This window comes from Corella eumyota, chromosome 7, assembly GCF_963082875.1.
Source record: "Corella eumyota chromosome 7, kaCorEumy4.1, whole genome shotgun sequence".
NCBI classification, from domain to species: domain Eukaryota; kingdom Metazoa; phylum Chordata; class Ascidiacea; order Phlebobranchia; family Corellidae; genus Corella; species Corella eumyota.
In genome coordinates, this window is record NC_137496.1 from 1,460,905 (window position 1) to 1,485,008 (window position 24,104).

The window sequence follows — 24,104 nt, forward strand, 5'->3', positions numbered from 1 at the left end:
TTATGCAGTTTTCCATTATTTTACAAGTTATTTAAATCATATTAATGTTAATAATATTCTTTAATTAAAGCTTTGTACAAAGTCATTAAATAAATAAATGAGCACCGCTAGTGTTAAATAAGTAAGCGCCCTTTTAAGATGACTTTTTTCGCTTGTTCTAGAAAAGGGCGCTTACAAATCTTCTTTTGTGGCGCGGTCGGCAAAACTTTTTTTAAGCTTTAAAAAATTCGATTAACAGCATAAAAATTTGGTAAATTATAGATAAATATGTTATTAACAAGATTATAAACAATTAGCACCTTGATAGTGTGGCTAAAATAAAAAGAAACTGTGTAGAAATGAATTGTCGGACAATCTAACATTTTTCATTTTTCACGTTTTTTTTCTTGTGCAAAATGCTATTATAAAGAGTTTCAAACGTTTTTTATCATCAGAAATATGTTTTTACTAACAATCTTCATGTTTAGCATAAGTGTAAAGCTATATAATCATGTTATAACGATTTAAAATAGTTACAAAATGTTGAAAGCCACTGCCGGTGATTTGAATCAAGATATTCATAAATATTTATCTTATATTTCATTATTGAATGGATCTTCAACACGTGAGTTTATATTTAAATGATATTAGTAGTTGTATAATAAATATTTAGTGATATTTGGGACTTGTAATAACTGATATTTATTTGAATATGAGGTTAAAGCCTTTGTCACAAAACATAATAAGAGTTGTAACCACATGTGGCTGATGAAAATTTTAGTAGAAACCTACAGCAATAAAAAGCTGTTATAAACATTAATCTCTATAAATAGTCAGAATTTGTTTAATAAAAAAAAACTTGTATATAATTTCTTTATTTGTTGTATTTAGTTAAAACCTTAATTGTGCGTATTCTTTTATTTTCTACATTTCTTTTTTTTTCTTTTTATTAATAGATAACCTAAAAGTTAAAAATGTTTTATTTTAGAAGAAGAAAACAAATTAAAAGCTGCTCAAGAAATCAGTGAACATTTTGAGGCAAACAATTATACAAAAACTTTTTAAAAGACTAATACATAGTTTAATGCTTTTCATTAACCATATATATGTTATGTAGGACATTGCACAGTGTTCAAAGTACCCAGAATTTCTGAACACTTGCGTTCCAACTTTTATAAAACTTCTACAAGAAGGGGAACCTCAGTTCTTATCTGAAAACTCAAGCCAGGTTTAATTTAATAAATTATTTCACTTAAAATTTGTTTATGTATTAGGACATTTATTAACTTATATTTGTGTCACATTTTAAGGTTTGTGTTATTATCAATTGGTACTTGGTTTGTACGTTTAACACTAATTTATTTAATTTAGCAATTACGAAAACTTGTGTTGGATATTTTGCATCGTATTCCAACTAACAACCACCTAAAACTACATGTCAAGAATATTCTTAATCTTTGTTTTCGACTTTTGGAAGTAAGTCAAACTACAACTTTATAAAACCCATAAAATATTTAGTTTATTAACTTAACGCTTTTGAACTTTATATTGGGGTATAAAATCTGTTAAATATTTTTCTGTTTCTTACAAGGTTGACAATGAGGAAAATGTGCAAGTTTGCATCAAAATTATAATCGAACTTCACAAACAATTTCGTCCACAAATGGCTGCAGAGGTGAAATACAAATTATTTTGCATTTTTTTTGCAATTATATAAATTCTTTTTAACACAAATTCTTGATTTCAGATTCAACATTTTTTGGCTTTGGTGAAAAGAATTTATGCAGAATTGCCTCAAAACATGGTAAATTTAATATACCTTAACACCTGAAGTAGTTTGTAACTTAAAGTGGGACTTTATATTTAAATTATGTTTAGCATATTGTCTGTTACTTGTTTATTAGTTTGGTATTATGGTAAATTTCTAACTTGCTAGTTTTTATGTTTACTTACAGGTTAATATTTGTCTTGTAATGTTTTTAGATCTGGTTATTTGAGAACCCAGTTATGCAGGATGGGATCTTACCAGATCCACAGAGAATTGGGACGATTACTCAAGTTACTTACAGAGCTGGAATGCCTGGTGGTGTGAATCCCGCTGCTGGGAAAACTGCTGTAAATATATATAATTATCTGTTTAAAACAAAAAAACTGTTAATGTTTTTACAATATTTTTTGCAATATTAAGCTGTTTTAATTCTTGTTTTTCTTCATTTAAGACTGTTATACCAAAAGCACTGAACTCAATGAAAGTTCTGCAGGAAATTCCTATTACAGTGGTTCTAATGTACCAGGTAACTGTTTGATAATCTGTCACAGTTTTAAAGGGTTTTTATTTGTTTTGAGAATGCTATATTTATTTTTTTAGTTATACTTAGTGTTTTAAAATTCAACAAACATTTTTTAAATGTATATATAAATATTACTTTAAATTATATATTACTTTATATTTAAGCTGAACAAATCTGAAACCCAGAATGTTGTTGCTGAGTTTATTCCCCTTATTATGAAAACCCTACCACTTCAACCCTCCCAGGCTGCTAGAGAAAGACCAAATTTTAATACTGAGTTGTTTGTTGACTTCATGGCAGCTCAAGTCAAAACTTTATCATTTGTGGCCTTTTTTGTTCGTTTATACCATGTAAGCGTATTAATTTATCTATATTTTTTATGTAATGGGTTTTTAAAATAAAATCTTCTGTAGTATTTAGAATAGTTGGCTTCACTACATGAAGTCCTTGGTTTGATCTCTATACAAAGGCAACTTGAGACTGGGTTAGGGTAACTGATATTACTTTATGTTTTGGTCTCATAAAAATAAAAATTGACAACATTTATAACTCATTTTTAGGATAGCATCATTCAATATTCCAATGAGATGGTTCAAGCAATGTTGCAGTTGTTAGCAAACTGCACACCAGAGGTGGCTTCATTACGCAAGGAATTACTTATTGCTGTTAGGCACATCTTAGCTACAGATCTAAAATCAAGTAAGTGGAAAATAAATTGCAAACAATAAAATAAATCTGCCAATGTTAAGTGTTTTTTATTATAATTTATAGCAAATTAACTAAGTAGTATTTATGCAATTATTTTTTTTTTTAATTTTAAATCGTTTTTTTTAGGATTTGTTCCTCACATGGACAGACTTTTAAACGAAGATATTTTGATTGGAACTGGTTGGTCAGCAAAGGAAACTTTAAGGACTTTGGCTTATGGGACATTGGTTGATCTGACTCACCATGTCAGAGGGCAACTTTCTCTAGCTCAGGTAAGTGTTTGTTTAACTTAAAAGTTTGTACAATTATGTAGATATTGTCATAATAATTAAGTTCTTATTCAGTTTTTTTATTTTTTTACCAATTCTAGCTTTTCAATACTGACTTTTAACTTTTAACAATAATTCTACTTCTAGTTTTGTCTTGTTTCTTACTATTTAATGATTTGTGTTTTTAGCTTTCTTCAGCTGTTCACTTGTTTGCCAAAAATGTTCACGACAATTCTCTACCGAGTTCCTTTCAAACAATATCGTGTAAATTGTTACTCAATCTTGTTGAAAGTATTACTAAGAAAAGTGAATATGAGAAACAACCAGTAAGATTTCTATTAGTAATTTTTATTGAATAAACATATCTAATAAACATATTTTCAATAGTAAAACATAACAAAAAGTTTACTAAAGTTGTGTTGTTAGAAGTTGTATTTTAATAGCACTAACATTTATTTTAAACATAGCACTTTTATTTTTTAAAGAAGCTTTTGTATGTTTTTTAATTGTACTAAATAAAACTTATATTTATAGCAAAAAGGACGAGAAATTCTTATGTGCATGCTTGAAGTCTTTGTCCTAAAATTTCGAACCACAACAAAACATGTTTTGCCAGCTCTGTTTACAAAATGTAAACAACAAAGTGAAAATAATACAACTACCACTACAAGTGGTTCTTCTGCTGGCCAAGGAGATGCCTCACAGGTATAGTAAAGTAATTTCACTATTTTGTGTATATTGACCTTTAGTCTATTATCCGACAAAAAAATTACTAAAAGGTGGATTAATTTTATTTTAAGTTCCTTTTTTTTGTCTTTTTTATTATATATTTTTATATACGTTTCTACATGACAAGAGTTAGGTAAAAAATTCTCTTGGCAATGGTAAACAAATTTGTCCTTATTGTAAATATTTGACTGCTATATTTCAGTCCCAACCAGTTTCAACCGGAACATTCCAGCCAGCGACAACACCTTCTACACCAGCTGGTGGTTCTAAACTTATGGATTTTGATAAAGACAACAAGCAGGGTGGGTTTACAAATGTCTAAGTGATATTTAAATAGGCTAACTTATTAAATACATTTAAATTAGTTGTAATATACTTATGAGCTTAAATTTTTTTTCAGCTGATGGCAAATCAGCAGCTACAATTTCTGTTGCCGACTGCAGAGGTCTGGTTAAAACCCTTGTCTGTGGGGTTAAAACCATAACATGGGGTGCTGGGTCATGCAAGGGGCCTGTTATAAAGGATGCAAATGGGGGAACCACTCCCACTCAGGCTAACAAACAGTTTCTACCAGAGGAAACTTCACTGTTTGTGAAATTAGTGAAATATGCATTAAAAGCACTTGATATATACCAGGTAAGTTATATAAAAATATTTATCTTCATTGTAATCAGGTTGACTTTACTACCTAAACATAAAGTTACTTTAGGTACTCTGACCCAGTCTTAAGTTGCCTTTTACTGTTTAGAAAATTAAATAGTGTTGTTTTGTTATTAATCTGTAAAAAAATATTGTTTCTAAACATAGTTAAATTTAGGGTAAAATCTATTTGGCAATATATTTTTTATATAAACACACATAATGTTATTTTTTGTGTAGATAAACACACATAATGTTATTTTTTGTGTAGATAAACACACATAATGTTATTTTTTGTGTAGATAAACACACATAATGTTATTTTTTGTGTAGATAAACACACATAATGTTATTTTTTGTGTAGATAAACACACATAATGTTATTTTTTGTGTAGATAAACACACATAATGTTATTTTTTGTGTAGATAAACACACATAATGTTATTTTTTGTGTAGATAAACACACATAATGTTATTTTTTGTGTAGATAAACACACATAATGTTATTTTTTGTGTAGATAAACGTTGGACCAAATGGTCAGACAACTGTGAGATTGTCGAATTGTCCGACGATGCGATTAAAGGAGGAAAAGGAAGTTTTGGAGCATTTTGCCGGAGTATTTACGATGATGAGCCCACTAACATTTCGTGAAATTTTCTCAGCAACAATTACTTATGTGGTTGATCGAATCTACAATAACTATGCACTACAGGTGAAATTATAATTTAGTTTTGTTTTGCAAAAAAGTTAACTCACCAGACTATACTAAAGTCTAGTCTTGAGTTACTTATGTTTATTTTTTGCCATTTATTTTTTAGTGTTGTTTAGAATAAACGTTTTTTATGCGTTAATTCAATGCCTTAATTATTTTTTAATAAAATCTTATAATTTAAATCTTGTTACCTTTTTTGTTTTTAAGATTGTGGCAAACTCTTTCCTAGCAAGTCCCCACACATCAGCAACATTTGCCACTATATTGGTTGAATTTCTACTTGAAAGATTGGAAGAAATGGGGAATCCTGGAGAAAAATCAAACCTATATCTTAAACTATTCAAGGTTCATTTTATTATTATGCCCAAGCTGTAATTTATTTAAAGTATTTACGAAATAATTTTAAATAAAAAATGAGTTTTTTGTACCTATTTTATATTGCATACAAATTGATACAGTAACACTTCATCGTAACAGTAATTTCCATTAAAATTAACCCATTTCTTTTTTAAGCTCGTATTTGGTTCTGTTTCATTATTTGCAAACGAGAACGAACAAATGTTGAAGCCTCATCTTCACACAATTGTGACCAAGTCGATGTCACTCGCCAACACCGCTCATGACCCTTACAATTACTTTCTTCTGTTAAGAGCCTTGTTCCGTTCTATTGGAGGCGGGAGTCATGACTCTCTTTACCAAGAGTTTCTACCTTTACTTCCTAATCTGTTGCTAGGTAACTCATTCTGACATTGTAATATAAAAAAAAGCAGTTGTTGTAACTTTAGGCCTTGAATTGATTTATTTAAGTATTGTTTAAGTGAAGAAAATTGCCTAATTTAACGTCATTTTCTCCTGTTATTGCCAGTAATTCTTTCAATGTACACATTTCTAGTAATTTTTTTGATTATGTCCATTTTTATCCTAATTTTTTTTTATTATTTTAGGTCTAAACAGTCTACAAAGTGGTTTACATAAGCAGCACATGAAGGATTTGTTCGTGGAGTTATGTTTGACTGTTCCTGTTAGATTAAGCTCACTTTTACCTTACCTCCCAATGCTGATGGATCCTCTTGTATCTGCCCTTAATGGCTCACAAACTCTCATAACACAAGTAAGAATTAACTTTTTAAATGTGCTAGTTTGTTACATGGGCCGGAATTTTAACTTTTTTAATATCGTTGTAACAAAATTTATTTAAAGATCTTTATTGGAATGTCCCCTTGCTTTTTAATATAAAAAAAAGTTTTTAAAATAATTGATGGTATTGGAAGAAGTAGTTTTCATGTTTTAATATTACCAAATGGACAATTGTAATGATTTATTTTTGCAGGGTTTGCGTACATTGGAACTTTGTGTTGATAACTTACAACCTGACTTTTTATACGACCATATTCAGGTGTGTGGATTAACTTTTAATTCTTCAACTACATTTATAAACCATTGATAGATTAACATTCACATTTTAGTTTGTAGAATTTGGGTAAAATATGTTCAGTTGTCTAATTAAAACTGTTTACTATTTATACATTGTTTGTATTTCAGCCTGTCAGAGCAGAATTAATGCAAGCTTTATGGAGGACATTACGAAACACTTCGGATGATATTGCTCACGTTGCTTTCAGAGTGTTAGGAAAGTTTGGTGGATCTAATAGAAAGATGTTAAAGGAAGCTCAAAGATTAGCTTATGATGATTCAAACTCTATCGGACCTTGCTTGAAAATGCAATTCACTGATTGTAAAATGCCAATTCATCTACCGGTAAGTTCTTGTCATCAAATTTAATTACTAAAAAATGTTAATGTAAATTTTTGTTCATACAAAGTTAATTCTTTAGAGTAATTTATCAAAAGGATCTTGCCAAGTAAAAGTGCCTTTGTATAAGTTTATTGTTTATGGTAAACATCTCAATATTTTGTGTTTATATCAGGTACAAGAGATTATATCAAGTGCCTTGAAATGTTTAAAGAGTCCAAGTACTGAGCCTTACTACAGATGGCAATCTTTTGAAGTTATTAAATGCTTTTTGGTAAGTGTTTAACAGTTTTAATATTAAATAAATTAATCTTTGTTTAACTATTGTTTTTTTTTTGGAGTGGGAACTTTTTTTATTAGTTGTTTTAACAACAGATTTAAATTTAACTTATTTATCAGTCTTTATGATTGGGATATGGACAATCTAATTATAATAGAACTTAAGAAACAATATTTGTACATATGTATAAGTTAAGAGTTGTGACTATATCTTGACAATTAAAATCTCGATCATATAAGTGTGTTATAGGCGCTGTAGGGCTGTGTTTAAAGCAATAGCAATCATTGTATATTAATTATGTTATGTCAAGTAACCTAACCTCTTAATAAATTTTTATTTAAACTTTAAATATAATTTTAATTAAGGTTGGAATGATGAACAGTCAAGATGCAAACGAAAACTTCCCACAACTCATCCAGCATCCTACTTTCAGTTCTGGTACTTTCCCTCGAATACCAGCTTCCAGCTTATATTTGTGCCAGGATAATGTAACAAGAGATGCATTTAAACAAGCTTTAACTGGAGCTTTTAGTAAGTTTTTGTTTATTGGGTAAACTAGTTTAATACTCACTCTACAGGTTGCATATTTTTTTATTCGATCCATTGTTATTGAATCCTTGTCATAATATGGTGACAATAAATATTTGCTCAAAGTCTGAAGCTCAAGCACCACAAATAGCAGTTTATTTTATCTTAAACATGCATCTATATTTATATCATTTGTAAAGCTCTGTAATATGTAGATATTTTTCATTTTGTAAAAAGTTTTTTTATTTTAATTTGTTACCATTTTAATTAAATATCTTTTAAAATTCTCTATTTTTCCAAATTTTTGTTAAAAATTAATAATTAATTGACCTTTTTTTACTTAAAAATAACCTGTGGTAACCTACTATATACAGTCCAATGTTCATATTCTATTTATATGTCCAACCGGCTTAAAGACATGCCCATTGTTTATACACTTCAACCTATTGACTTAAGGCTTAAACTGGTATAGCAAACCTAATACTTGCTTCTGATTGGTTGTTGTAAAATGGGTGTGTGTATAATATAGTATAAAAAAGCAATTGGTCTGCAATGTTGTTACTTTTGCTACTTTATTATATGTTAAGTGTAGTTCATTATATATACATTAGTTTTTGATATCTTAATTTTACTTGTTAATATACAGACAGTTTAAAGTTAAATTTGCATTTGAAAATTACCGGTTTATTGATTACAAAAATATCTTTTTAGTGTGCGCAGTAATAAAGGATTTAAGAAAAGTAGCTTTACCATTCGTGGCTCACATTGTCAGACATTATACCCTGGTTGCCATTTCACAACAAGCTGGACCTTTTCCCACTACAACAAGGTTGTTTAAAAGACATGGATTACTGGGTAAGTTAGGAGTAAATTTGTGCATTTCAAAATGAAAAAAAAATTAATGTATTTCTATAGCATTGATGTTGCAGCTACAAGTTTATATAACTTCTTTAGACTATGGTTATTTAATGTTATAGGGTTTGCATCTTTGAATGATTAAAGTTATTGTATTATATAACCATATAGAGTCTTGTAATATAGAGTTTTGTGGAAATTACTTTTAAAAAAAAATTTCTCTTAAAGAACTGTTGATATATTTAATTTTCAAAGTAAAACATAAATCTCCTCTGCTTTGTAGGAGGATACCGTCCAGGAGTGGACATTAGTGGAGGACTTCGATCTTGGATGGATCCTCTGGTGGTTGTGGATGCAATTGCAGAGTGCATGGCATATGAGGAGAAGGAATTATGCAAGATTGGGAAGATTGCTCTTCAGCTAATGGTCAAAGTTGGAGGTAGTTATTTAAATTAAAGTTTTTCTTTATTAAATTAGAATTTTAGTTTACTGATCTGTTTTGAAATGTGTATAGCCATATGTAAGCTTGTGAATTTATTTATTTATGTAGAGTTACCAACAAAATCCATTAAAAACAATTTGTTCACATAAAAGTTAACCAAAATATAAAGTTTTTCAATATGCTAAATGTTTGCTTTCATTACAGCTACTGTGTTAGGCACACCAGAAAGAGCAGCAAATCTTCCTTTATTTTCCTACATAGTTGAGAAGATGTGTTCATGTTGTTATGATAGAGCTTGGTATGCCAAATATGGAGGTTGTTGTGCAATCAAATACCTCATGGAGCTCGTAAGTTTAACCAAGAAAAATTTGTGTTTATGTTGTGTATTAAACAATGTACAATTAGTTTTAACTTTAAGATAATAAAAGTTTAAGGTTATACGATAATTAAGTTTAATTTGTAAGTCAAAATCAAAGTTGTAAGTTTATTCAGAATTATATTTTTGGTGTGTTAAATTTATAATAAATGTCAGTTAGTAAAAGTTCTGAAGAAAATAATAATAAACTAGATTAAATTTTTTTTAAGATGCCAATGAAATGGGTGTTGGAACAACAATATACTTTTCTAAGAGCTTTATTTTTTGTGATGATGGATCTCACTAATGAAGTATCTAGTGGAGCTGTAGACCTGGCTAAAGAAATATTGAAGGTATTAAAAATTAAACCAAAACTGTAAATGTAATGTGTTTTTTAAACCTATAGGGGAACCAACTGTATTCATAAGACTTTATAAAAATTACTCAAATATTTTAAATACTGTTAAAATGTTAAACTAAATACTTTAATTTATTTAGGAATTATTGATTAAATGTGCTTCTCCTTTAACTGGTGAGTTGGCTGAAAATGAAGAAGCAATTCTTATTCAGAAAAACTCTTTCAATCGGATCATGCATGAACTTGTAAGAGAAGTTACTTCACCTAATGAGTTAGTAAGAGAACAGGTAAATTATTTTTGAATTTATTTATCCTTGATGTTGGTACGACCTAAACATAGAGTAACATTAATTAACTTGAATCAGTCTTAAGTTGCCTATGACAGTTTGGAATTTTATAGATTATAATTGCTTGATAATCAAGCTGCTGATTGAGTTTTGACTCAGCAAGAGTTTAAACCTAACTGTGCAACAACATGAAAGCAGTGGGATTCGAACAAAGAACCTGATGTAGTGAAGTCAAGTGTTTATCTACTACACCACTCTGCTTGCCATTTTGATTGCATCTGCTTTATTTTAATAAAATTAGCTTTAAATTTGCCAAAAAAAATGAGTTTTTAGTGTTTAATATTATTTTTAATAAATTGTTGCAAGTTAGTTTTTCCTTTTTACTTTTATGAAATCCAACTTTTAGGCTGTGAGTTCACTCCGTATTCTAACTAAAACTTCCGGACATGAAAGTGTAACTGACATAATGGCTCCTCATCGGGATGTGTTAGCCGACATGATTCCTCCAAGGAAGCATCTCTTGCGCCACCAACCTGTTAACACACAGATTGGTTTGATGGACGGAAACACTTTTTGTAATTCCCTACAACCGAGGTTGTTTACTCTGGATCTTTCGATTAAAGAACACAAGGTGAGAAACTCTCTCTGATTTCAATTGATTTTATGTAACAAAGGAAATTGATTATAAAAAACCTAAAAAATATTTATTTTACTTAAAGGTCCAGGTAATACCAATTTAAAGTAAAGCAAAAGTTTTACCCCACATTTAAACTAATTTTTAGAATCTTAGCTTTTTAATAGCGTTATGTAGGTACTTTTAAAGATTCATTTTTAACACATATTTATAGGTAGGATCTTAACTTGTTGTTATTTGTTTATGATTCTTTTTTAGGTGTTTTTCACTGAGTTGTTTAACATATGTGAAGTTGATGACGCCACCTTAAAGAAGTTGGCATGTTACAAGAATGTCACAAGTCTTATTCCACTCAGAATTAGTGCCATGAAAGCTTTGTCAGTTCTATATTACATATCTCAGGTATTTGTTTTTATGTTTTTTTATATAAAGTTTTAAAATAAAGTTGTTAAATTAGATATCCTATCAAAACAAAAGTGATTTAAACTCATACCCAATAGGTTTTTGTATATCACTTGTTAATTTTACATTTTCTTGATTTTTAGGTGAAAGAGAAGATTATCAATGTTTTGTTCAAGCAACTGGGCTCAGATAGCCAAGAATTAATGAAATGTGCAGAAGAGTGTATCAGACAGTTTCTTAAAGGAACAGAATCGGATGGAAAACCGATTGAAACTGATGTTGTACATAATGCTATGAGGCCTACTTTACTGAAGATGGGGGATTACAGGTAATGTAATTTCAGTTGTGAAAATTGTTTGTTAGTTAAAACAATACAACATCATTAATTTGTTTTACAGTTTAACTATTTAACAGGTAATGTAAAATGAAAAATGTGACATTAACTTTAAGATTTTAATAATTGTATTGATTTTGTGAATCTATTTCTACATAATTTTATTAATATTTAAAGTACAAAAAATGACATCGTTTTTATATTTTTAGGAACTTAACAATCACAGTTGTTCGTCATCTTGCTGCATTGTCTCGATTATTCCCCAATACTTTCAATGAAAAACTCTGTGAGCAACTATTCGCTCATTTAAACAAGTGGTTGGAGACTGCGATACACAAACAAGTAACATTACAAACTACATTACCTGCTGGTCAAGCCACAAACTCAGCTCAATCACAAGAATTAAAAGCTGATGTTAGCAGAGAGTTGGATCTGTGTGCCGCTATTCTAGAAATTTTTCATCTTATACCACTTGCCCCACAGGTTAGGTGATTACATTTAGTATGCCATAAATTTGGTAAAAATAACTTTTTAAAACTTAGATATATATATTTTTAAGGTTTTTAAATTAAATTATTGTTTTTTGTATCTTTTTTTAACATGTTGACATATTGTTTTTATAAATATTGCCCAAATTTGTTAAAAAAATCTTGACTTTATTTTATCACTAAATATTATAAAAAAAATTGATACAAAAACTATTTTCTGGCCCCTCTGAACCCTCTTATCGACACAAAAAAATATTTTTCAGACTCTTCTTGACCCTCTTATAGCTCTTGTGGTAAAAACAGAGGCAAGTTTATTGCTTGAAGTAGGAAGCCCACTAAGAAAACCTTTACTTTGTTTCCTGACCCGGCATCCTGATGCTGCTCTTAATATTTTCTTGCATGAGTTAAGAGCAAGTGACAGGCATTGGAACAGAATGCTGGTAAGATAAATATTAGTTAATTGTGTTAAGGAGTTTTATTAAAGCAGTTGCAAGTTGATTTTAACTCGAGAAGTTGATTCATTACCGAGATAAGGGTGATTCATACTTTGGTTAAAGTTGATTTAAACTCGAGTCAAAGTTATTGTGAACTCGAGTTAAAGTCAATTTGAACTTAAGTTAAAGTTGATCTAAACCCGAGTTAAAGTTGATCCTAACTCAAGTTAAAGTTGATCTGAACTTGGGTCAAAGTTAATCTAAACTTGAGTTAAAGTCGATCAAGACCTGAGTTAATGTCAATTCGAACTCAAGTTAAAAGAAATCAGAATTTGAGTTAAAATTGATCTGAATTTAATGAGTATATTAAAAAATTTCCATCTTTACCCTAAAACATTTAACAATTTTATATATCTTTCTTTTTCTGCTTTAATCAGATTGCATTCCTAAAGAGAGATGATGCTGATGGAAAAATATTTAGAGAGAAAATGGCAAGGAAAACGAATCGTCTTCTCAACTTATGTTTTTCTCATAGAGTAATTGATCTTAACACCAACCCTCAGTTTGCTGAGTTACAATATCTTGGAATACTGGTAAAAAAAATTTATAAACTAACAAGATCAAATTTGAATTTTATATCTGTTAAACAAATTGATTTTTCTCCATTAAACACTTTTTTATTTTGTTACAATTTATTTTATTTTTAGATTTAATTTTTTGTATTTAAGAATATTGTACCGTTGATAAAGATTTATGTTTTTTGTCCTTTAGATATCTTGGTTACTGGCAAAGCACGATTCTTCATTTTTGTCACAAAACATGCAACTTGTATCAAAACTCCATGAAATTTGGACAAGTCCTGAGTTTCATCAGAGACATGGAAAAGGTTCGAACAATACATAAAATACAAGTGTCTAAGAAAAATTCAATATTATAACATTTTGGGACATCTATTGTTTTAAGATTTTTATGAAATCTTAAATTTTTAGCGAAAAGAATCAATACTATGTTTACCTTACTAAAATATCTTGTTTTTGTAGAAACAAGTCTGTGTATACATTTTGATGAAGCGAGACTTTTATGTAAATGTTTACTGAAATATGCTTCAAGCAACCCTAACGAAGTAGGACTCCAATTTCAACTTTTACGAGCTTTTTCATCTCGTACGATGGCAGATTTTCAGTTCTTAACTGCTTGGTTTGAGGAGCATGTACCAGAAAAATACAAAATCCAACAGAAAAGAGCGGTAAAAGTTTTATTTTTTTGTTACTCTTTAATTGATATTACTTATGTCTGTTATAGAATTACAACTTTATTAGAACTAGTCTACCATCAACATTTAAATTGTTGTAATATGGTTGCAACTCTCAACTAATATTTGCCAGCAATAATTTACCATGCACCACAATTAACTGTTTAATTTATTTGCATTGGACATACATTCTATAGATTATAGTTATGTGTATAAATAAATATATGTATATAAATCAAATTAACCTTTACAACATTTTCTTTTCAGATATTCTTCAAGTTTGTTGAGATTTACCATGAACCCAAGTTTCCGTCAGACTTAAAAGCGCTTGCCATTAAAAATATTTTGTTCCCCATCTTTAAACATGCATTCGATAACAACCAGAGTGAACAGTTGATTGGAGGACCACCTAACCCAGAAGCAGATAGTCCTACTGACTGCATAAGTGTCTTTATTAACAGGTAATATTGTTGACTTTCAAGGTTTATTGGCTTAGTTTAATAATAATAATCTTGCTAACTCAATAATAATACCCTTGCAAACTAAATAATTTTATTCTTGCAAATTCAGTGATAATACCCCTACAAACTCCATATTAGGATCCCTGTATAAGAAAATTTACAGATCAACATATGAACTTAAAAACACTAATTTTATAGTCGGTTACCAAATAGAATTCAACTGAAAATAATGGGATTTTGTATTTGTTTTGTAGAGTAATTGACCCTGACAAACCATATGCTGCCCCCGATGCTGTTCAAATTCAACTTCTTCGATTCTTATCTCTTCTAGTTGAGCGTGCATCACCTCACATCCATGACCAATCAAACAAGAAACATGGCAACAAGTTGAGAAGGATTATGACATTTGCGTGGCCATGTCTCCTGCCACGGAATTGTGTGGACCCTGCCAGCAAATATCATGGCCATTTACTTCTATCTCATATTATTGCAAGATTTGCGATAAGGAAAAGAATTGTTTTGCAAACTTTTTATTCACTTTTAAAGGTAATAATATTTAAAAAAAGGTTTAATTTTTACAAAATGTTACGGGTTAAAATATTATTTTTTTGACAGGCTCATGCAGTGGAGGCACGTGGTGTAGTGAGGCAGGCTCTTGATGTGCTGACCCCTGCCATGCCATCAAGAATGGAAGATGGTAACCAAATGTTGACACATTGGACAAAGAAGATAATCGTGGAGGAAGGGCACACTCTTGCACAACTTATGCATGTACTTGTACTACTTGTTAGGCACCACAAGGTAATGGTTTATATTTAGTAAAATCCAACAATATAAACTAACTTACAGAGCATAAGTTAACTTTTTCACTGTCTCTTACACTTAGGTATACTACCCAGTGAACAGTGGTTTGATCCAACAAATGGTTGCTTCAATGCAGAGATTGGGATTTGCACCAAACACTAACATAGAGCAAGGAAGGTGAATGTCAAGTATATTATATAGAGTGTATACATGGATTGTAACCTTATGTTTTATTTATTACATAGATTGGCTGTTGATGTAGCAGAGGTTTTAATTATGTGGGAGATAAGAAGAAACAAAGAAGCTAAAGAAGGTAAATAAAACTTTGTGCAAATAATTCTGGGTAACAATAAAGCCTTATTACAAAATGTCCATATATCTATAAAAAAAACTTTGAAAATATGACCTTTAATTTTGTAGGCCTCTAAGTTTATTTTTTTTGACTACCTTTTAATGCTTGTTAGTTAACACTTTTACTTTACTTATATCTTAATTTGCAGCTACTTCCCTGTCTCAACCATTGGCTTCAATAAAGTTAGAACCTTTCAGTTCAGTTGGAACTTCATTTCAATCTATAACCAACCCTGGAGTAGTGGGAATTGAGAAAAAATATTCAGTGACTGTCGTTAACTTCTTGTTGAGAATGGCTTGTCAGGTAAGTCCAAGTTTAAAGATTTTTGATAACAAAAATAATCTCTTTGTTTTCCAAGTAAGCTTATGACGAAAATGTTTAAAAAAAGGTATTTTTGAAATTGTATTTTAATTACTTACAAAAAATATATGCAAAATTGAATTACGATCTTAATCTTACCTTTATAAAATATTTTAACTGCATTTTCTAATATTTAGTAAAAATTAACTTTTAGGTGAATGAGTCAATTGGTGGATCAGCTGGTGAAACGTTGTCACGACGGTGTGTTAGTTTGCTGAAGACAGCTCTCCAACCTGAGATGTGGCCGGGCACTGAACTTCATTTGTTGTGGCTTGATAAATTATTGCAAACTGTTGAGTCATCTCAACCGGTAAGTTGAACAAAAAAAAATAAACAATTTTCTTTAAATCTTATGAAATTTTTGCAAGGTTTAAATTAAGATTATTTTACCAATAAGTGTAATAGAGTTGTTGTACTGAAGTTGTAGGTCAAATTATTGCAGGTTTTTTATGCATTTTCTAACTTTACACATTTACTAACTTAGGGCAACATTGGAAATATATGCACAGGACTTGAGCTGTTAACATTGATATTATCTCTGGTTTCAAAAGACAATATTATCACAATTTTAAAACCACTTCAACTTGGTGTTGCTGCTTGCATGAATTGCTCAAACAAGAAGGTAACCAAATTAAAGTAATTTAAAAAAATATAAAAAGGCTTTTTTTTATTTGTAAATACAGCAAAAATTGCACTTACTAAATAAAATCTACTATCAAATATTGTAATTTTATTTAAAAAAACTTTTTTTTATGAACCTTTAGGTCATCAAAGCTGTTCAGAGTTTGGTTGTTCGTCTTTTCAGAATATTTCCTCCAATCTCACCTTCTTTTAACAACGACCCAAACACCATGGAAACCAACCATTCTGTTACTATGACAATCAATGGTATGGCTTGCAAGGCAGAGAGAGAATTGGATGTTATATATGGGGCAGTTGCTAAGACAATAACAGAAGGATTGAGTTTGTATGAAAAAACATCAGGAAGCTCACCTAACAGTAAGTGTTTAAACAAATGTTGTTTGAAGTAAATTTTATTTAAATTATATGTCTTGTTAGAAGCTTTCTTAAAATAAATAAAAATACGTATCTTATGGGTATATATGTCTCATGTACAAAGCATATATATTGCTTAAAAAGAAGTTTGCAAGGGTATATGTCTTGTAGATATATGACTTAGAAAAGCTTTCTTTAACAATAAACATACATGACTTTTATGAATTTTTGCATAAAATTAAAAATATTTTATTAAACTGTATGAAATGTAAATCTAATTAAATGTTAACCTTATTACATTGCCTTTTCAATATTTTTATTCTCACATTTATAAATCCATCATTATTTACTAATTACTTTTTTTTAGATATTTTTTCTCCTATGATGATTCTTAAATCAGCTTGTGTTCACACACCAAATTATATTGATCACATCTTACCTCTGTTTGTTAAATCCTTCTACAAACTTGTCAAGGAACATCTTCAACCAACTGTTCAACCTGGCCAGACTACTGCTGAAGCCAACCCAGGTAAATTCAAAAAAATTAAACCAGAAAACTAGTTAGAAAATTTTTAGATTTAAAATTTTTTTTTTTATATTCTGCAGAAAATGTTAAGAAATATGTTGTCATAAGATAGCATATAAAATAAACTATTTTTTATATTTAACTTTAGAATTGTCTGATATGCCAGATTTTTTCGAGTTTATAAAACACTGTTTTATTTATAAATTTACCTAAATGTTGTTTTTAGTCTTAAGTGAGTTGATTATAGTCTCACTTGACCTTGTCAAAAGTCGAATTAGTGCGATGCCAAGTGATACTAGGAGAGTTTTAATAACTCAGGTCTTTGTTCAAATTATTGAAAAATCAACTGATGCTAAACTTTTGAAAACTGTGATTCATATTATGGATGAATGGCTCAAGGTATTGGATTATAAATAGGAATTATTAGGCTTTTGTTTAAGCAGAGTCTTAACTTTTTATTACATATTTTTGGGGGTCAATATGTGGTCAACATTCATGTTTATTTTATAGTTCCTGTTGTGAATTAAATATTTTGTGTTACAGAACAAAAGTGGAACTGAGTCTCCTTCCTTGAAAGAAAAATCTTTACTTTTACTTAAACTCATCAGCATCGAAAAACGGTTTCCTGACCAACAGGATTTACAAACTGGGTTCTTGGACCTTGTCAATTATGTCTACAGGTAACCACTTTGTAATTTTTTCAACAGATTTTTAGGCTTGGGCTATATGCTAAGTAATGTATCCAAAACTGAATATATTTAAGTAATAATGCAAATTGTTAGCATTTCTACTTTCTTGCAGGGATGACATATTAGGTAGTAGTGACCTAACTTCAAAATTAGAACCTGCTTTTTTATCTGGTCTACGATGCTCACAACCTAATACAAGAAGATCATTCTTCGAGGTTTTTGATGGAAGTGTAAGGAGAAGTTTATATGATAGATTGCTGTATATTACTTGCTCACAAAACTGGGAATCGATGGGCACTCATTACTGGATAAAGCAATGTATTGAGGTAATGTATTTGGCATTCTTATATTTTGTATTTAAAAAAAATACTCGTTTTAAAGTGGTATATATTTGCATTCTTTCCTTTTACTTAATCATCCTTTTTTTGGTACCTTTTAGCTTATTTTTGCTGTTTGTGATCGTGATATATCTGTTATGTCACGAGGCAGTCCATACCTTCTTCCATCTGTAATGCATGTTGTGTCAATGGCAGATGTAAGTGAAAGAGAAGCATTTAATGCTCTTGCTAAGGTTAAAACTGAACCTATGGATATTGATATGGATAGCAAAGAAGAGGTAATATTTCAGCTTTTACACCAATAGATTAACATGGTATTTAAACTTAAAAAGAAGGTTAAAAAAGAAGCTATTTTTAATTATCAACTAACTAACAATATATTTAAGAAGATGATGTTCTTGTGTATGTTGTAACAGTTATATATATTTGACTTATTAATTGGCTTTTTATAGGAGGTTGAAAGTTTAATGGAAACTGGTGATGAAGAGAAAACAACAAAAGTAAAACCTGTTGTACAAAATACTTCTTCATTTGGTTCTAGAGCTCAAAACTTAAGTACTCTAGTAACAAGGTAGCTATGCTCATTAAGTTACTCTATATTTAGGACGTCTTACCGCTACAAGGAAAAATTCTTAAAAAAAAAAACTTGATTAAATTTGTTTATGAATTTTTATACTTTCACGTTTAATGGTTATGCAGCTTAGATTTTAAACCCATTTTTTCTGTTAGATACACCAAGTTTGTTGAATCACTGAATGAAATTAAGGCATCATCTTTTCTTCTTGCTGCCACACAACTGTGTCACAACGACACACAACTTGCACACACTGTGTGGTGCAGAGTGTTCCCCAGATTGTGGGCCACATTCAATGAGCACCAACAAATGGTAAGAAAGAGCTTACTAGTTTTTAATTAGTAGCTTATGATGTAAAATAGTTTAATTCTTTAGTTAGTCCTAAAAAATGGCTACATAGACTTTTTTAAACATTATTTCTTTAATATTTTTTGTACAGATTTTAAGTGGTGAAATGAGTGCATTTGTATGCAGTGGAGCGCACTTAGTACAAAGAGATTGCCAGCCCTCAGCAGTTCATACAGTTGTTGAATCACTAACCAATTGTGTACCTCCTATACCATTAAAACCACCTGTTGTTAAGTACCTTGGAAAGTAAGTTAACAACTTTTATTGATTCTCTGTTTAATACATGTTTTAAATCTCACTACTAAACTATCTAATACATCTTCTAGTAAATAGGTTATAGAACTTAATTTATGCACCGAAACTTTAATTATTCGTGTTAATCACAATTAGCCCGATGCTTACTTTTAACTTTTCTTTACTTGCGATCTTTAATTCTACTGCATTTTTTGTTTTTAAAGAACTCACAATTTATGGTTTCGTTGTTCATTAATGTTGGAGCAGATGTCAGTAGATTGTGTTATTGACACAATTAAACCTTTGAGTCTAACTTCTGGTAGCACTAATGATCATATCACACCAAAACAACAAGAGGTAAACATTTTTTAACCTTTTTTTATAGTTGTACCAGATGTTGCATGTATTTTAAGTGCTGTTTTATAAGTTTTTAAAATTCAAATACTTTAATATTATTCTCTAATACTTCAACTCCTTTTTATTAGGTTTTGGACTCTCTTTGTGATTTGTATTCCCTGTTAAGAGAGGAAGATATGTGGACAGGTTTATGGCAGAAAAGATGCACATTTCCTGATACAGCGAAAGCAATGTCATACGAACAACAAGGTTTCTTTGAGCAAGCACAAGTAAGTACTCTAAACTCTATAATTTACAACTATATAACTTATAAATAACAAATATTAATTCTTTTAGGCAACATATGAAGGTTTGATGGCTCAAGCAAGGGAAGAACATAACAAAGCACCAGCCCCTTACAGTGCCATTAAGGAATATAAAGTGTGGGAAGATCATTGGATCAGATGTTGTCAAGAACTTAATCAGGTATGTTTGGTTAGTTAAGGCTTAACTTTATCAAATACATTTAAAATTACTTTTTATGGTTACTAAAAAATGTGTTTTTCCAGTCCCTATTAACTTTTTACTACTTACATTATAAACAGATATTGTAATTGCTTATTGTTTTGAAAAGGTGTTGTTTCTGATACTTTAGGCTAATTTTCTTTAAAAATCATTCTGAAGTGACATTTACATTTACATATTTTAAAATATTAACTTATAATTCACTAAAGTGTCACTTACAATATTGCTTGATATCTTAGTGGGAAATTCTGAACCAATATGGAAGTTGTAAGAGTGTTTGTAATCCTCATTTAGTTGTTGAATGTGCTTGGAGACTGCCTGACTGGAATCACATGAAAGGTGACATCACCACTTAACCTATACATAAATATATAAGCTACCTTAGTAAATGTATATTAATATGTTAGTTAAATTGTATATAAGAAAATGTATTCAAATTTAAATGTAAGTTTTTTGAAAATTTTCTTTATGAAGATCTTTAAATTGTTAACACATATTCGCAACATTGTTGTATACTTTTATTTTTTAGATGCCTTGCTACAAGTAGAAATGTCCTACCCAAAAGAATTAGCTTGGAAAGTTTACATGTACAGAGGTTTCTTTGCTATCTGCCATCCTGAAGAACATCATCTTAACCTCATTGAAAGACTTGTTGATATGGCCAGTTCCCAAGCTATTAAGGTAAACAATAAAGGCTTGGTTAATTTTTAAGACTCTATTGAACACTTTGCATTATATTTCACCTAAATACCCTCACATGAAATTAATGTAATAGTTGTCCATGTTTTTTTAAATTAAATAAATTTTTGGCTTACAGGAATGGAAAAGACTTCCTCATATAGTCTCCCATATTCACACCCCATTGCTTCAAGCTGCTCAGCAAATTATAGAACTTCAAGAAGCTGCCCAGGTTAACAATATACTTGTAGATTTGAGTAACAATATATATAAAGAATAATTAAATGTTATATATCTTATATAAAGCTTTTGCATCAATATTTCACATAGTTTAATGCAACAAGTTCACAAGTCTTGTTTAGCTTTAACTTTTTGATTCTTGTTTAGATTCACCAAAGTTTGCAGCCAAGCAACATAGGAAGAAGTAACTCACTTTATGACATGAAAGCAATTGTTAAAACTTGGAGAAATCGACTTCCTATGACATCAGATGACCTTTCTCATTGGAGTGATATCTTCACGTGGAGACATCATCATTATCAGGTAAGATCATGTCATGATTTGTTCATGTGTGAGTTCACAATATAGGTATTTGTGAAAAGGATCACAACATGATTATTTCATAGGTAAATTCACATCATGATTACTTAATGAGAAGGATCACATCATGATTATTTCGTATAGAAATTTTCATGAAATATTTTATTGCGAAAAATTTCTTAATTTTGTCGATTATAAAATGTTTAATATCAAATATAAAAAATCTAGTTAGAATATTCTATTTATATTGTATTAATAATTAATAACAAACTAACTCCATACATAAATTAATGTTTATAGGCGATTGTCCAAGCATATGATTCAGCCTCTTCCACACAACAAGATCCAAACTCTACACATGCAATGTTAGGAGTCCATGCCTCAGCTTCTGCTATCATTTATTATGGGAAGGTGGCAAGAAAACATGGCCAGGTAAATATAGACATTTTTTTTAAATTGTTGTAGGTTTTAAGTATTAAACAATATAATATTTAATGTTAGTGCATATATGACAAGGTTTTAACTACTTGACTTGCAAGAGTTTACCGCTTTGTGTACTGTAAAATCCTATAGAGTTTAAGTTTCTTATATTTGCAAATTTAAATAATAGTTTCTGATAGTTAAAGTTTTTACATTTCTTTAACAGGTGAATTCAGCTCTTGACAGTTTATCTCGAATTCATTCCATCCCCTCAGTTCCCATAGTTGATTGCTTCCAAAAGATTAGACAACAAGTTAAATGTTATTTACAGATGGCTGCTGTGATGGGAAAGAATGAATGCATGCAGGTTGGTATAGTTTTATGTTTTTAAATTGTTGTTTTAGAAAAACCTGTTTAAAAAGATGTTCCTAGATACAAGTTTTAATAAAAATGATTACACAAATTTTTATACTTACAGGGTCTTGAAGTTATTGAATCCACCAACCTGAAGTATTTTACCCATGAAATGACAGCAGAATTTTATGCGTTAAAAGGAATGTTTTTGGCCCAAATAGGAAAGTCAGAGGAAGCGAATAAAGCCTTCTCTGCAGCTGTACAAATGCATGATGTACTTGTAAAGGCTTGGGCTCTATGGGGCGACTATTTAGAGGCTGTGTTTGTCAAGGTAAGCTTATAAAAAGCTTGATCAACTAACTACATGTAAAATAGAAAATTATAAAATTGTAAATATAAAACAAATGAAACTTAAATTTAGCATAAACATAAAAGAAAAATATACTTCTATAATAGTTTCTTTTTATTTGGTTGTTTTTTATATCTTAGAATGGGAATCAACCAAATGCTTTGGAGCAGGCTGGTATATCTGCAATCACCTGTTACTTACATGCTTGTAGACATCAGAATGAACATAAATCGAGGAAATATCTTGCCAAGGTTTTGTGGTTGTTAAGTTATGATGATGAGAATTGTACATTAGCTGAAACTGTGGATAAGGTAATCCCGCAATGCACAACAAAAATTAATAAAGTTTTATTTAATTGGGTTTAATTTATCAATTAGTATAGCAAGTATGTCATATAAACAGAAAATTACTATTTTAACAAAAATACTTTTTTTTCTTTTAAATTTTGTTTGCATCAAATTTTAAGCTGGTTTCAAACACATATTTATTTCACCCTTTAAAAGTTTTTAAAGAAATCTTACTTTTTGTTTTAGTATTCAGTTGGAGTTCCTCCCATTCAGTGGTTAGCATGGGTTCCTCAGCTCTTAACTTGTTTAGTTTGTGGACATGGAGCTAAAATATTAAACTTGTTAAGTCATGTAAGTCTACTAGATTGAGTTAAATTTAAAATACTTTTAGCCTTTAGTTACCTAAAATATCAATTGTGCATCTGAGCAAGAGTAACTTGTAAAAACACACTTTCTGTAAACTATTTTTTTTTTGTTGTTTAGATAGTAAAAAGTTAATATATATGACTTTTGCTATATAAGATGACAGCCTGCTTAATAAAAACTTGCTGGCATTTCTTTATTTTGTGCTCTAGGTTGCAAGAGTGTTTCCACAAGCTGTTTACTTTCCTATTAGAACACTTTACCTAACTTTAAAGATTGAACAAAGAGAAAGATACAAAAGTGCAGACCCTGGACTTTCTATAGTTGGTGATAAAAAACCTAAACTCTCAACAGATAGCTCGGTTAGTTATAACTTTAGTTTAACTTTAATTATAATCTTTTTTTTTCTGATATAGAATTCTCTAGTTTTCTTTCTGTAATAGTTTTCTTTCTAGTTTTTAGTTTTATTCCTGTTACGTTTTTTTATTTCGTGATATTCCTGTTATGTTTCTTTCAAGTTTTTAGTTCTAGTTTTCTTTCTTTTTTTATTACTGGTTTTCTTTGACAGGTTTCAGACATTGGTGACAGTCAGCCTGATACCCAAGACATAACAGGTAAGTTTATATTTATTTATCACTACTTTAACATCTTTTTACCAGACAATACTGAAAAATGAATGATTTTTTTTAATGGTTAAAATTTTGTTGAAAATTGGAACTTTTTTATGGATAACTTAACTTTTAAATTTAATTTATTTGTTTTTATTGTTAGACACTAAATCTCATCCACCACTTACAAGTTCAAGCAGCAGCACAACAAGTAGTCAACAGTCTGCAGGTT

General features: G+C 29.7%; 1 protein-coding gene across 1 annotated transcript in view; it reads left to right on the forward strand.

Annotated features, from left to right (window-relative positions):
* The first annotated feature begins 465 nt into the window (after positions 1-465).
* The window catches only part of LOC145759947 (transformation/transcription domain-associated protein-like), a 28,155-nt gene continuing 4,516 nt past the window's right edge, over positions 466-24,104 (forward strand). Inside the window, exons 1-68 of the mRNA XM_082573801.1 lie at positions 466-604; positions 968-1,017; positions 1,097-1,207; positions 1,351-1,455; positions 1,571-1,654; positions 1,727-1,783; positions 1,963-2,094; positions 2,199-2,273; positions 2,435-2,620; positions 2,831-2,969; positions 3,105-3,250; positions 3,436-3,573; positions 3,782-3,952; positions 4,179-4,278; positions 4,377-4,612; positions 5,135-5,329; positions 5,537-5,674; positions 5,843-6,062; positions 6,274-6,440; positions 6,660-6,725; positions 6,872-7,087; positions 7,257-7,355; positions 7,727-7,892; positions 8,601-8,744; positions 9,028-9,183; positions 9,391-9,533; positions 9,772-9,894; positions 10,040-10,186; positions 10,593-10,817; positions 11,079-11,222; positions 11,366-11,550; positions 11,766-12,039; positions 12,308-12,484; positions 12,916-13,071; positions 13,250-13,364; positions 13,519-13,724; positions 13,998-14,191; positions 14,446-14,737; positions 14,807-14,992; positions 15,078-15,172; positions 15,241-15,308; positions 15,496-15,650; positions 15,862-16,017; positions 16,192-16,329; positions 16,472-16,706; positions 17,071-17,232; positions 17,456-17,628; positions 17,773-17,909; positions 18,031-18,244; positions 18,358-18,534; positions 18,709-18,827; positions 18,986-19,142; positions 19,270-19,424; positions 19,637-19,769; positions 19,898-20,038; positions 20,106-20,234; positions 20,513-20,612; positions 20,803-20,954; positions 21,091-21,183; positions 21,339-21,494; positions 21,792-21,923; positions 22,138-22,278; positions 22,390-22,596; positions 22,755-22,925; positions 23,148-23,252; positions 23,477-23,626; positions 23,833-23,878; positions 24,036-24,101. Coding sequence (XP_082429927.1) covers positions 520-604; positions 968-1,017; positions 1,097-1,207; positions 1,351-1,455; positions 1,571-1,654; positions 1,727-1,783; positions 1,963-2,094; positions 2,199-2,273; positions 2,435-2,620; positions 2,831-2,969; positions 3,105-3,250; positions 3,436-3,573; positions 3,782-3,952; positions 4,179-4,278; positions 4,377-4,612; positions 5,135-5,329; positions 5,537-5,674; positions 5,843-6,062; positions 6,274-6,440; positions 6,660-6,725; positions 6,872-7,087; positions 7,257-7,355; positions 7,727-7,892; positions 8,601-8,744; positions 9,028-9,183; positions 9,391-9,533; positions 9,772-9,894; positions 10,040-10,186; positions 10,593-10,817; positions 11,079-11,222; positions 11,366-11,550; positions 11,766-12,039; positions 12,308-12,484; positions 12,916-13,071; positions 13,250-13,364; positions 13,519-13,724; positions 13,998-14,191; positions 14,446-14,737; positions 14,807-14,992; positions 15,078-15,172; positions 15,241-15,308; positions 15,496-15,650; positions 15,862-16,017; positions 16,192-16,329; positions 16,472-16,706; positions 17,071-17,232; positions 17,456-17,628; positions 17,773-17,909; positions 18,031-18,244; positions 18,358-18,534; positions 18,709-18,827; positions 18,986-19,142; positions 19,270-19,424; positions 19,637-19,769; positions 19,898-20,038; positions 20,106-20,234; positions 20,513-20,612; positions 20,803-20,954; positions 21,091-21,183; positions 21,339-21,494; positions 21,792-21,923; positions 22,138-22,278; positions 22,390-22,596; positions 22,755-22,925; positions 23,148-23,252; positions 23,477-23,626; positions 23,833-23,878; positions 24,036-24,101 — 10,012 coding nt within the window. The 5' untranslated portion in view covers positions 466-519. The remainder of the gene's footprint in view (positions 605-967; positions 1,018-1,096; positions 1,208-1,350; positions 1,456-1,570; positions 1,655-1,726; positions 1,784-1,962; positions 2,095-2,198; positions 2,274-2,434; positions 2,621-2,830; positions 2,970-3,104; positions 3,251-3,435; positions 3,574-3,781; positions 3,953-4,178; positions 4,279-4,376; positions 4,613-5,134; positions 5,330-5,536; positions 5,675-5,842; positions 6,063-6,273; positions 6,441-6,659; positions 6,726-6,871; positions 7,088-7,256; positions 7,356-7,726; positions 7,893-8,600; positions 8,745-9,027; positions 9,184-9,390; positions 9,534-9,771; positions 9,895-10,039; positions 10,187-10,592; positions 10,818-11,078; positions 11,223-11,365; positions 11,551-11,765; positions 12,040-12,307; positions 12,485-12,915; positions 13,072-13,249; positions 13,365-13,518; positions 13,725-13,997; positions 14,192-14,445; positions 14,738-14,806; positions 14,993-15,077; positions 15,173-15,240; positions 15,309-15,495; positions 15,651-15,861; positions 16,018-16,191; positions 16,330-16,471; positions 16,707-17,070; positions 17,233-17,455; positions 17,629-17,772; positions 17,910-18,030; positions 18,245-18,357; positions 18,535-18,708; positions 18,828-18,985; positions 19,143-19,269; positions 19,425-19,636; positions 19,770-19,897; positions 20,039-20,105; positions 20,235-20,512; positions 20,613-20,802; positions 20,955-21,090; positions 21,184-21,338; positions 21,495-21,791; positions 21,924-22,137; positions 22,279-22,389; positions 22,597-22,754; positions 22,926-23,147; positions 23,253-23,476; positions 23,627-23,832; positions 23,879-24,035; positions 24,102-24,104) is intronic.